General features: G+C 46.0%; 1 protein-coding gene across 1 annotated transcript in view; it reads left to right on the forward strand.

The window, feature by feature from the left end:
- The first annotated feature begins 11,253 nt into the window (after positions 1–11,253).
- SHISAL2B (shisa like 2B) overlaps positions 11,254–12,274 on the forward strand; it is a 181,762-nt gene continuing 180,741 nt past the window's right edge. The window contains exon 1 of the mRNA XM_040419625.1: positions 11,254–11,447. Within this exon, the coding sequence (XP_040275559.1) occupies positions 11,254–11,447 (194 nt within the window). The remainder of the gene's footprint in view (positions 11,448–12,274) is intronic.

Consider the following 12,274-nt stretch of genomic DNA (forward strand, 5'->3'; position numbering starts at 1 on the left):
GACAACATGCATAAGGAGGATGATGTGGTAAAAATACTCATTTGCCTAATAATTCTGCACGCAGTGTAGTCTAATGTATGCAGTCCTGTCAGCTCCAGTAAGCAGGGGACCAGGAGAGCAGGGCAGGCCAGAAAGGTGCTGGTAGTGGGAGACTCAATTATTAGGGGTACAGATAGGACAATCTGTCACAAAGACCGGGATAGTCGAACGGCATGTTGTCTTCCTGGAGCTCGAGTTCGACACATCGCGGATCGGCTTAACAGATTACTGGGGGAAGGGGGGAATGGAGAAGATCCAGCGGTCATGGTCCATATCGAAACCAATGACAAAGTTAGAGGTAGGTGGAGCGTCCTTAAAAATTATTTTAGGGATTTAGGTAAAAAGTTTAGGGCAAGGACCTCAAAGGTAGTATTTTCTGAAATACTGCCGGTACCATGAGCCGCACAAGACCGGCAGCGGGAGATTAAGGAGGTTAACAAGTGGCTCAAGAACTGGTGTAGGAAGGAGGGGATGGGGTTCCTGGAGAACTGGGCCGACTTCTCTGTTGGCTACAGGCTCTATCGTAGGGATGGGCTGCACCTCAATGGGGAAGGGGCAGCTGTGTTGGGGGAGAAGATGGCTAGAAGGTTGGAGGAGTGTTTAAACTAGGGACTGGGGGGCAGGGTAATTACGTTATTGTCATGTTCTTACCTTCTTGCTGTTCTCCTTCGTTTGACATGTGCTGGCGGCCATCTTGGTTTCTGGGTTTCTTGTAGCCTTCCACCCTGCGGCTCCTCCTTCCCACTGGGAGGAGCTGGATGCCTAGCTCATATATATAGGAGGTCTGTGGCTTCAGTTCCTTGCTTGGTCCTCCTGTGTTCACATGCTTCTAAGACTGCTGCTGCTTCTGGTTCCTGATCCTGGCTTTGTCTGACTACCCTGCTGGTTCCTGATCCTGGCTTCGTCTGACTACCCTGCTGGTTCCTGATCCTGGCTTCGTCTAACTACCCTGCTGGTTCCTGATCCTGGCTTCGTCTGACTACCCTTCTGGTTCCTGATCTCTGGCCTCTCAAAGACTCTGCTTCGGTTTCACCATTCGTTTGGACTTTTGCTTTACAGCTTTATTTTCAATAAAGCCTTCTTATTTTCACTTATCTCTTGTTGTACGTCTGGTTCATGGTTCCGTGACATTAGGACCAAGCCATGAGTTCTGACGGTACAGGGCCATCCTCGCTACCCATGCTGGTTGCCAGACTTGATCAGCAGGATCACCTGTTGGGTCGGTTCGCTGTGGCGTTGCAAACCCTGCTTGAACGCACGGCTCATTTCGCTCCCGTTGCCGATGGGTCGGTTGTCGCTCCTACTGCCGCTCCGGTTGTTGCGCCAGAGTCTACCCCGACACCTGTTGTTGCGCCTGCGGTGTTTCGGGGTATGATCGGTTCTGCCCCTCTTCCACAGCGCTTTGGGGGAGAGCCAACTCAGTGCCGAGGTTTCCTTAACCAGGTGGGCATTTATTTCGAGTTGCTGCCACATGCCTTTCCTACTGAGAGATCAAAGGTGGGCTTCTTGATCTCGCTGCTCTCGGACAAGGCCTTGGCCTGGGCCAGCCCTTTTTGGGAGAACAACAATCCGGTGGTTGCCGAGTTTTCCGGTTTTGTTGCTTCTCTTCGGAAGGTATTCGATGTGCCGGCTCGTGCTGCCTCTGCCGCGAAGCTCCTTATGTCCATCAGACAGGGTTCACGATCCGTAGCTGAATACGCCATTGAGTTTCGTACCCTGGCAGCAGAGGTGGGCTGGAATAATGAGGCTCTGGTCGCTGCTTTCTCTCATGGTCTCTCGGATGCCTTGAAGGATGAGGTTGCAGCTAAGGACCTACCAGTGGAGCTCGAGTCTCTTATTTCTTTCCTGATATTGATTGACACCAGACTCAGGGAGAGACCTTCCTTTAAGGAGAGCCTGCGGAGGTCTTCTAACAGATTGGCGCCTACGTTTGCTGTCCCACCCGTGCCTCCCTCTCCTCCCACGCCTCCTGGGGATGACTTGTCTGGGGGTGAACCCATGCAGCTGGGGTTTGCTCGCCTGTCCGAGGGGGAGAGGGTACTCCGGAGACGCGAGGGTCGATGCATGTACTGTGGTCTCGGTGGGCATTTTCGGTTGGCATGTCCGAACCGTCCGGGAAACGCTCGTACCTGAGATCCTGTCGGGGGCAGATCTTGGGTGGAGTCTCCTCGTCCCCGGTTTCCCGTGTTGACAAACCACTGATCACTGTTGTCCTCTCCTGGGTCGGGGGCTCGGTGACGACCCAGGCGTTGGTGGACTCTGGTGCTGGTGGTTTGTTCATTGATAGTGTGTTCGCTGCCGCCAATTCCATTCCTCTGCAGGCTCGAGGTTCCCCACTGGCTTTTGAGGCGATAGACGGCAGACCCCTTCTGTCGTCACACGTGACTCATGAGACCCTTCCAGTGGGGATAGCCATTGGTGCCGTTCACAGAGAGTCGGTCTGCCTCCAGGTTATTTCGTCTCCACACTACTCGGTGGTCTTGGGGTACCCCTGGCTCCAGAAGCATAATCCGACTTTCGATTGGAGATCGGCAGAGATCCTCTCGTGGTCACCGCAGTGTGGGGCTAGTTGCATCCATGGGTCTGTCAAGTTGCTGTGTACTTCCTCGGACTCTCTGTTGCCTCCTGAATATGAGGAGTACCAGGATGTATTCGATAAGGTGCGCGCGGTTGCCCTACCTCCGCACCGCCCATACGATTGTGCCATAGAGTTACAACCTGGTGTCGTTCCTCCTCGTGGCAAAGTCTATCCACTGTCGGTAGGGGAGAATGAGGCCATGGAGGAGTACGTGAGGGAGGCGCTTTCACGCGGACACATTCGCAAATCCTTGTCCCCGGCAGGGGCTGGATTTTTCTTTGTGAAAAAGAACGGCGGTGAGTTGAGGCCTTGCATCGATTACAGGGGTCTCAATCGCATCACGATCAAGAACGCTTACCCGATACCCTTGATTTCCGAGCTGTTCGATCGCCTTAAAGGGGCCACGGTCTTTACCAAACTCGACCTGAGGGCGGCATATAACCTGGTAAGGATCAAGGCGGGCGATGAGTGGAAGACCGCGTTTAACACCAGGACCGGTCATTATGAATCCTTGGTTATGCCCTTTGGGTTGTGCAATGCGCCCGCAGTCTTTCAGGAATTCATCAACGATGTTTTCCGTGACCTGTTGCAGCAGTGTGTGGTGGTCTATTTGGATGACATCTTGGTATATTCTGAATCCATGGAGGCCCACATTCTGGATGTCAGACGAGTGTTGCAACGGTTACGAGAGAACAAGCTGTTCGGTAAGCTTGAGAAATGCGAATTTCACCGATCCCAGGTAACCTTCTTAGGTTACATCATTTCCGCTGAGGGGTTCTCCATGGATCCTGAGAAGGTTTCGGCTGTCTTACAGTGCCCCCAGCCCAGTGGTCTTCGTTCCCTGCAGCGCTTTTTGGGCTTCGCCAATTATTATCGGAAGTTCATCAGGGACTTTTCCATGCTAGCCAAGCCTCTCACGGATCTGACCAGGAAGGGCAGTAATTCCCAGGTCTGGCCGCTCGAGGCCATCCGAGCTTTTGAGGCTCTAAAGTCCGCCTTTGTGTCGGCTCCGATTCTGTCGCATCCCAACCCTGGGTTGCCCTTTGTCCTCGAGGTGGACGCGTCTGAGACGGGAGTAGGCGCCCTTCTGTCTCAGCGTAGAACACCAGAGGGTCCTCTGCTTCCTTGTGGGTTTTACTCCCGGAAACTGTCTTCCGCGGAGTGCAACTATCAGATTGGTGACAGGGAGTTATTGGCCATCGTGCAGGCCCTTAAAGAATGGAGGCACTTGCTCGAGGGTTCGGTGGTTCCGGTTCTCATCCTGACGGACCATAAGAATCTGACCTACCTTTCTGAGGCCAAGAGATTGACACCACGTCAGGCCAGATGGGCTCTGTTCTTGTCACGTTTTAATTACGTGGTCTCCTACCTACCCAGTTCCAAGAACATCAGGGCGGATGCCCTATCACGGCAGTACTCCGAGCTGTCCAGGGAAGAGTCGATTCCAACTTCGGTCATACCTCCGAATCAGATCCTGGCCGCCATTCGCACCAGCCTGACCTCTCCCCTGGGTGTGCAGATTTTGGCGGCTCAATCTGGTGCTCCCTCTGGGAGACCCAACGGCAGATGTTTTGTGCCTGAGGAGTTGCGCACTCGGTTGTTGCGAACCTACCATAACTCCAAGACCGCGGGGCATCCTGGAAAGAATCAGCTGTCCTGGGCTGTTTCACGTCTGTTCTGGTGGCCTTCCCTACGTTCCGACATCGCCGCATATGTAGCGGCATGCTCCGTTTGTGCCCACAGTAAGTCCCCTCGGCACCTTCCGTTGGGCCTTCTGCAACCCATAGCCACCGGGGAGCGCCCATGGTCACACCTGGGGATGGATTTCATTGTGGACCTCCCTGCATCCCGAGGCCATACGGTCATTCTCATGATTGTGGATCGGTTTTCCAAAATGTGCCACTGTGTTCCTCTCAAGAAGTTACCCTCTGCACAAGAGTTGGCCACGATTTTTGCCAGGGAGGTCTTCCGGTTGCACGGTTTGCCCAAGGAGATTGTGTCGGATCGGGGGAGTCAGTTTGTGTCCAGGTTCTGGCGCGCCTTTTGCTCCCAGTTGGGGATTCATCTCTCCTTCTCCTCGGCCTACCATCCTCAGTCCAATGGGGCCGCAGAACGATCCAATCAGGCCTTGGAGCAATTCCTTCGTTGCTATGTCTCCGATCACCAAGACAATTGGGTTGACCTTCTGCCTTGGGCTGAGTTTGCCAGGAACACGGCGGTGAACTCTTCCTCTGGGACGTCTCCCTTCATGGCCAATTATGGGTTCCAACCTGCCGTGTTACCGGAGGTATTCTCTCCCCAGGATATTCCGGCTGTGGAGGATCACCTTTCCGTCCTACGTGCTTCTTGGGTACAGATCCAGAAGTCCCTTGAGGCCTCTGCGCAGCGCCAGAGACTCCAGGCTGATCGCAGACGAGCGCCTGCTCCTTCCTACCAGGTCGGAGACCGTGTATGGTTGTCCACCCGCAACCTCAACCTTCGAGTGCCCACTCCCAAACTGGCGCCTCGCTTTGTTGGTCCCTTCCGAGTGCTTCGCAGGGTAAACCCGGTAGCCTATGCCCTTGCGCTTCCTCCTGGCATGCGGATCTCTAACGTGTTTCATGTCTCCCTGTTGAAGCCACTGGTGTGTAATCGTTTCACTTCCTCGGTTCCTCGGCCTCGTCCGGTCCGAGTGGGCAATCATGAGGAGTATGAGGTGAGCAATATCCTGGACTCACGCCTGGTCCGCGGTCGGGTGCAGTTTTTGGTCCATTGGCATGGTTATTGTCCAGAGGAGCGTTCCTGGGTTTCCTCCGCAGATGTCCATGCTCCTGCCTTGCTCCGAGCCTTCCACGCACGCTTCCCTCAGAAACCGTTTTTTGCTCCGCGGAGGAGGGGCCCTTGAGGGGGAGGTACTGTCATGGTCTTACCTTCTTGCTGTTCTCCTTCGTTTGACATGTGCTGGCGGCCATCTTGGTTTCTGGGTTTCTTGTAGCCTTCCACCCTGCGGCTCCTCCTTCCCACTGGGAGGAGCTGGATGCCTAGCTCATATATATAGGAGGTCTGTGGCTTCAGTTCCTTGCTTGGTCCTCCTGTGTTCACATGCTTCTAAGACTGCTGCTGCTTCTGGTTCCTGATCCTGGCTTTGTCTGACTACCCTGCTGGTTCCTGATCCTGGCTTCGTCTGACTACCCTGCTGGTTCCTGATCCTGGCTTCGTCTGACTACCCTGCTGGTTCCTGATCCTGGCTTCGTCTGACTACCCTTCTGGTTCCTGATCTCTGGCCTCTCAAAGACTCTGCTTCGGTTTCACCATTCGTTTGGACTTTTGCTTTACAGCTTTATTTTCAATAAAGCCTTCTTATTTTCACTTATCTCTTGTTGTACGTCTGGTTCATGGTTCCGTGACAGTTATAGGATGGGAAGATAGTGCAGATAGAGACCAGGGCAAGGTAATGGGACTGGGGGAGAAATGGAAGGAGGGACTAGAACAGCTCAAAAGGAAAAGTGTAGGGTACAAAATATACATAAACCTCTTAAATGCATGTATACTAATGCCAGAAGCCTGACTAATAAAACTAGGGAACTGGAATTAGTGATGTGTGAGGAGGACTATGACATAGTGGGAATAACTGAGACATGGCTGGATGATAGCTATGACTAGGCGGTTAATGTACAGGGTTACAGTCTGTTTAGAAAGGATCGCCAAAACCGGAGAGGGGGAGTGGTCTGCCTTTATGTAAAGTCCTGTCTAAAACCCACACTCCGGGAAGATATAAGTAAGGGACATGAACATGTGATGTCACTGTGTGTAGAAATACATGGAGGAAAAAACAATAAAAAAATTACTAATAGGAGTTTATTATAACCAACTAATATACCAGAGTCCACAGAAAATCTACTACTAAGCAAGATAGATGAGGCGGAAAATCATAATGAGGTGGTTATTATGGGGGACTTCATCTATTCAGATATAGACTGGGAAACTGAAACTTGTATATCTCATAAAGGAAACAGGTTCTTGGCAATAACCAAAGACAATTACCTTTCCCAACTGGTCCAGACACGACTAGAGGGACGGCCATACTGGAGTTCGTATTAACCAATAGACCTGACAAAACAAAAGATGTGCAGGTCGGGGGACACCTGGGAAATAGTGACCATAAAGTAATAACCTTCCAATTATCATTCAAAAGAGTGTTTCTTCAGGGAGGAACAAAAATACCAAACTTCAAAAAAGCTAAATTTAGCCAACTAAGAGAAGCTACAGGCCTTACTAACTGGGACAAAGTCCTCAAAAATAAAAATACAGCCACAAAATGGGATATTTTTAAAAGCATCGTAAAATCTAACTGAGAGAGGGACATACCTTATGGGAATGAAAGGTTAAGGAACAAGAAAAAAACAATGTGGATAAATAGAACTGTAAAGAAAGCAATAAATGACAAAAAGAAAGCATTTAAATCACTAAAACAGGAGGCTAGCAAGGAAGCACTGAAAAACTATAAGGAAAAAAATAGAATATGTAAAAAACTAATAAAAGCAGCCAAACTAGAGACTGAGAGATTAATTGCCAAAGAGAGCAAAACTAACCCTAAAATGTTTTTTAATTATATAAATGGTAAAAAGTATAAATCTGAAGGTGTCGGCCCTCTACAGAGTAATGAGGGGGGAGTTGCAGAGAGCAATGAGGAGAAAGCAAAGCTATTAAATATTTTTTTTCTCCACTGTATTCACTGAAGAAAATAAACTGTCAGATGAAATGCAGAATGTCAAAGTTAATTTGCCGTTAAAAGTGCCTTGTCTGACCCAGGAAGAAGTACAGCGGTATCTTAAAAAGATTAAAATAGACAAATTGCCAGGACCAGATGGCATACACCCCCGTATCCTAAGAGAATTAAGTAATGTCATAGCCAGACCATTATTTCTGATATTTAAGGACTCTATATTGACAGGGAGTGTTCCACAGGATTGGAGCATAGCAAATGTAGTGCCAATATTCAAAAAGGGTCCAAAAACAGAGCCTGGAAACTATAGGCCAGTAAGTTTAACATCTGTCGTGGGTAAACTGTTTGAAGACTTTCTAAGAGATGCTATCTTGGAGTACCTCAATGAAAATAAGCAAATAACGCCATAGCATGGCTTTATGAGGGATCGGTCATGTCAAACTAATTTAATCAGTTTCAATGAGGAGATAAGTTCAAGACTTGACAGCGGCGAATCAATGGATGTCGTATATCTGGACTTCTCCAAAGCATTTGACACTGTACCGCATAAAAGGTTAGTATATAAAATGAGAATGCTTGGACTGGGAGAAAATGTCTGTATGTGGGTAAGTAACTGGCTCAGTGATAGAAAACAGAGGGTGGTTATTAACGGTATACACTCAGATTGGGTCACTGTCACTAGTGGAGTACCTCAGGGGTCAGTATTGGGCCTTATTCTCTTCTATATATTTATTAATGATCTTGTAGAAGGCTTGCACAGTAAAAAAAAATTTTTTGAAGATGACACTAAACTGTGTAAAGTAATTGACATGGAAGAGGACAGTATACTGCTACTGATGGATCTGGATAGATTGGAGGCTTGGGCAGATAAGTGGCAGATGAGGTATAACACTGACAAATGTAAGGTTATGCACATTAGAAGGAATAATGCAAGTCACCTGTACATAGTAAATGGTAAAACACTGGGTAACACTGACATGGAAAAGGACCTAGGAATTTTAGTGAACAGCAAGCTAAGCTGTAAAAAAACAGTGTCAGGCAGCTGCTGCCAAGGCCAATAAGATAATGGGTTGCATCAAAAGGGGCATAGATTACCGTGATGAGAACATAGTCTTACGACTTTACAAATCATTAGTCAGACCACACATGGAGTACTGTGTACAGTTCTGGGCTCCTGTGAACAAGGCAGACATAGCAGAGCTGCAGAGGGTACAGAGGAGGGCAACTAAAGCAATAACTAGAATGGGGGGACTACAGTATCCTGAAAGATTATCAACATTAGGGTTATTCACTTTAGAAAAAAGATGACTGGGGGGAGATCTAATAACTATGTATAAATACAGTTGCAAGAAAAAGTATGTGAACCCTTTGGAATGATATGGATTTCTGCACAAATTGGTCATAAAATGTGATCTGATCTTCATCTAAGTCACAACAATAGACAATCACAGTCTGCTTAAACTAATAACACACAAAGAATTAAATGTTACCCTGTTTTTATTGAACACAGCATGTAAACATTCACAGTGCAGGTGGAAAAAGTATGTGAACCCTTGGAATTAATAACTGGTTGAACCTCCATTGGCAGCAATAACTTCGACCAAACGTTTCCTGTAGTTGCAGATCAGACGTGCACAACGGTCAGGAGTAATTCTTGACCATTCCTCTTTACAGAACTGTTTCAGTTCAGCAATATTCTTGGGATGTCTGGTGTGAATCGCTTTCTTGAGGTCATACCACAGCATCTCAATTGGGTTGAGGTCAGGACTCTGACTGGGCCACTCCAGAAGGCATATTTTTTTCTGTTTAAGCCATTCTGTTGTTGATTTACTTCTATGCTTTGGGTCGTTGTCCTGTTGCAACACCCATCTTCTGTTGAGCTTCAGCTGGTGGACAGATGGCCTTAAGTTCTCCTGCAAAATGTCTTGATAAACTTGGGAATTCATTTTTCCTTTGATGATAGCAATCCATCCAGGCCCTGACGCAGCAAAGCAGCCCCAAACCATGAGGCCCCCACCACCATACTTCACAGTTGGGATGAGGTTTTGATGTTGGTGTGCTGTGCCTCTTTTTCTCCACACATAGTGTTGTGTGTTTCTTCCAAACAACTCAACTTTGGTTTCATCTGTCCACAGAATATTTTGCCAGTACTGCTGTGGAACATCCAGGTGCTCCTGTGCAAACTGCAAACATGCCACAATGTTTTTTTTGGACAGCAGTGGCTTCCTCTGTGGTATCCTCCCATGAAATCCATTCTTGTTTAGTGTTTTACATATCATAGATTCGCTAACAGGGATGTTAGCATATGCCAGAGACATTTGTAAGTCTTTAGCTGACACTCTAGGATTCTTCTTCACCTCATTGAGCAGTCTGTGCTTCTCTCTTGCAGTCATCTTTACAGGACGGCCACTCCTAGGGAGAGTAGCAGCAGTGCTGAACTTTCTCCATTTATAGACAATTAGTCTTACCGTGGACTGATGAACAGCAAGGCTTTTGGATATACTTTTATAACCCTTTCCAGCTTTATGCAAGTCAACAATTCTTAATCGTAGGTCTTCTGACAGCTCTTTTTTGCGAGGCATCATTCACATCAGGCAACGCTTCTTGTGAAAAGCAAACCCAGAACTGGTATGTGTTTTTTATAGGGCAGGGCAGCTGTAACCAACACCTCCAATATCATCTCATTGATTGGACTCCAGTTGGCTGATACCTCACTCCAATTAGCTCTTGGAGATGTCATTAGTCTAGTGGTTCACATACTTTTTCCACCTGCACTGTGAATGTTTATATGGTGTTTTCAATAAAAACATGGTAACATGTAATTCTTTGTGTGTTATTAGTTTAAGCAGACTGTGATTGTCTTTAATTGTGACTTAGATGAAGATCAGATCACATTTTATGACCAATTTGTGCAGAAATCCATATCATTCCAAAGGGTTCACATACTTCTTCTTGCAACTGTATATCAGGGGTCAGTACAGAGATCTCTCCCATCATCTATTTATACCCAGGACTGTGACTGTGACGAGGGGACATCCTCTGCCTCTGGAGGAAAGAAGGCTCGTACATAAACATAGAAGAGGATTCTTTACGGTAAGAGCAGTGAGACTATGGAACTCTCTGCCTGAGGAGGTGGTGATGGTGAGTACAATAAAGGAATTCAAGAGGGGCCTGGATGTATTTCTGGAGTGTAATATTATTACTGGCTACAGCTACTAGAGATGGGTCGTTGATCCTGGGAGATATTCTGATTCACTGATTAGAGTCGGGAAGCAATTTTTTTCCTCTGGATCAACTTGCAGGATAACAGGCCGAAATGGATGGACAAATGTCTTTTTTCGGCCTTATATACTATGTTACTATGTTACTATTTTAATATCAGTGTGAGGGTTTAGCCATATATTGTCAATTGCATTTTCCATTGTAGTGCACCACTTTTTCTTTGTAATTGTTATTTGATGCTCCCTGCCTGTATGTATCCTAGGAGAGCTAGAGCACAGGAGAAAGTAAATAAGGATAATAAAAAAGCTATCTCAAAATATTTTTTTATGCCAAAAGGTAATATAAATTAGAAAGAGATCATTTATTTTTATATTGATTATGTAATATTAATATGTAATATTTTTGTATGTAAAATGTAATCAAAACAGAAGTTTTCACCTACAACAAGTGTAAAAAATAGCAAATACTGTAATGTTCCATCCATGCCATGAACAGGAAGAAAAACCTTACAGCAGATGGCACCAACAAGCTATTTTCAAGATTCACTCAGGGTCCTTTCATTTATCATAAATGTAATTTAATGCCATAATAACAGCAAGACCTATACAGCGGATTCAGAGCAAGAAAAAGGGAACAGGGTGACGTGAGCAGCCATCCGTACTCAGGGTCTGGAAGCCAACATAACACTGAAGACAACAGTCCTCTCAGGATGACAAGACACCTGCCGGAGACTTGCAGCAGCTACTACACCTCCAACAACACATTCGTGAATAGTTTCGAATGTCCAAGGAAGGATGACACCGTAGATCTGATATATTGCTGCGGATTTGTTGACTTAAAATATTGCTGCAATGAGCCAGGCAACTACTTCCCATATAAACATGACTACATGTTGTCTCTTAGGTAAGACCTCAACGTTCTTTTCTTAAAAGTTAAATTTTTTCTTATATCATGAATTTGAGGTTGACGTGAGTGAGGTTATAGTTATAGTAACATGATAAGAGAAAATTACAGTTACTTTTATTTCATATGATATTATTTTGATATTAATTTAGAATAATTAATAAGAGGTTAATATTAACATATTAGCTTAAAAAAACTTTTTATTGTGTTTTTTTTAGCTGTTGTAATGTGAAGTATCAGTCAATTTAAATGTTATTTTTTATGAAAGGAGACATTGGTTCAAATATAAAGCAACATGTGTATTAGTAATTATTCAACATTTTAGAAATGGATTGGTCATTAATCAGAACCTAAAATTTTTGTTTATTGAAAAGCTATTTTTTTGCTAATTATTTTTTGTGTTTTAAATTATTAAGCAAGCTTCCAAAAAAAGTTTTCATTTTGTACAGTAGTAGTAGTTTTTTTGCTTGTGTAAACCAGTATTTTAAAATAGATTTAAGATGTGAACAGGTCTTATGGCTCAGTGGTCTGCCACCTGGAGCTCCGGTGTTGTAAAACTTCTAGCTTCACATCTAAGGTGTTGCAGATCTTTGTTATTAAAGGGGAAGACATATGCATTGGCTTCTTGTCCCCACCCCCTACTCACACACTCCATGGTATTATTACTATGACTATAAGATAGTCAGAGGCTTTATGTGTGTATTTGAGGGTTCTACAGAAGGAAGGAGTCAGGCAGCCTTCCATAGAGGTAGTTAACCCCTTTACTACACTACCCTCAACCACCAGGATTATTATTAACCATAAACTACCTTTATTAACTATTTTTA

This window comes from Bufo bufo, chromosome 2, assembly GCF_905171765.1.
Source record: "Bufo bufo chromosome 2, aBufBuf1.1, whole genome shotgun sequence".
Lineage (NCBI taxonomy): Eukaryota > Metazoa > Chordata > Amphibia > Anura > Bufonidae > Bufo > Bufo bufo.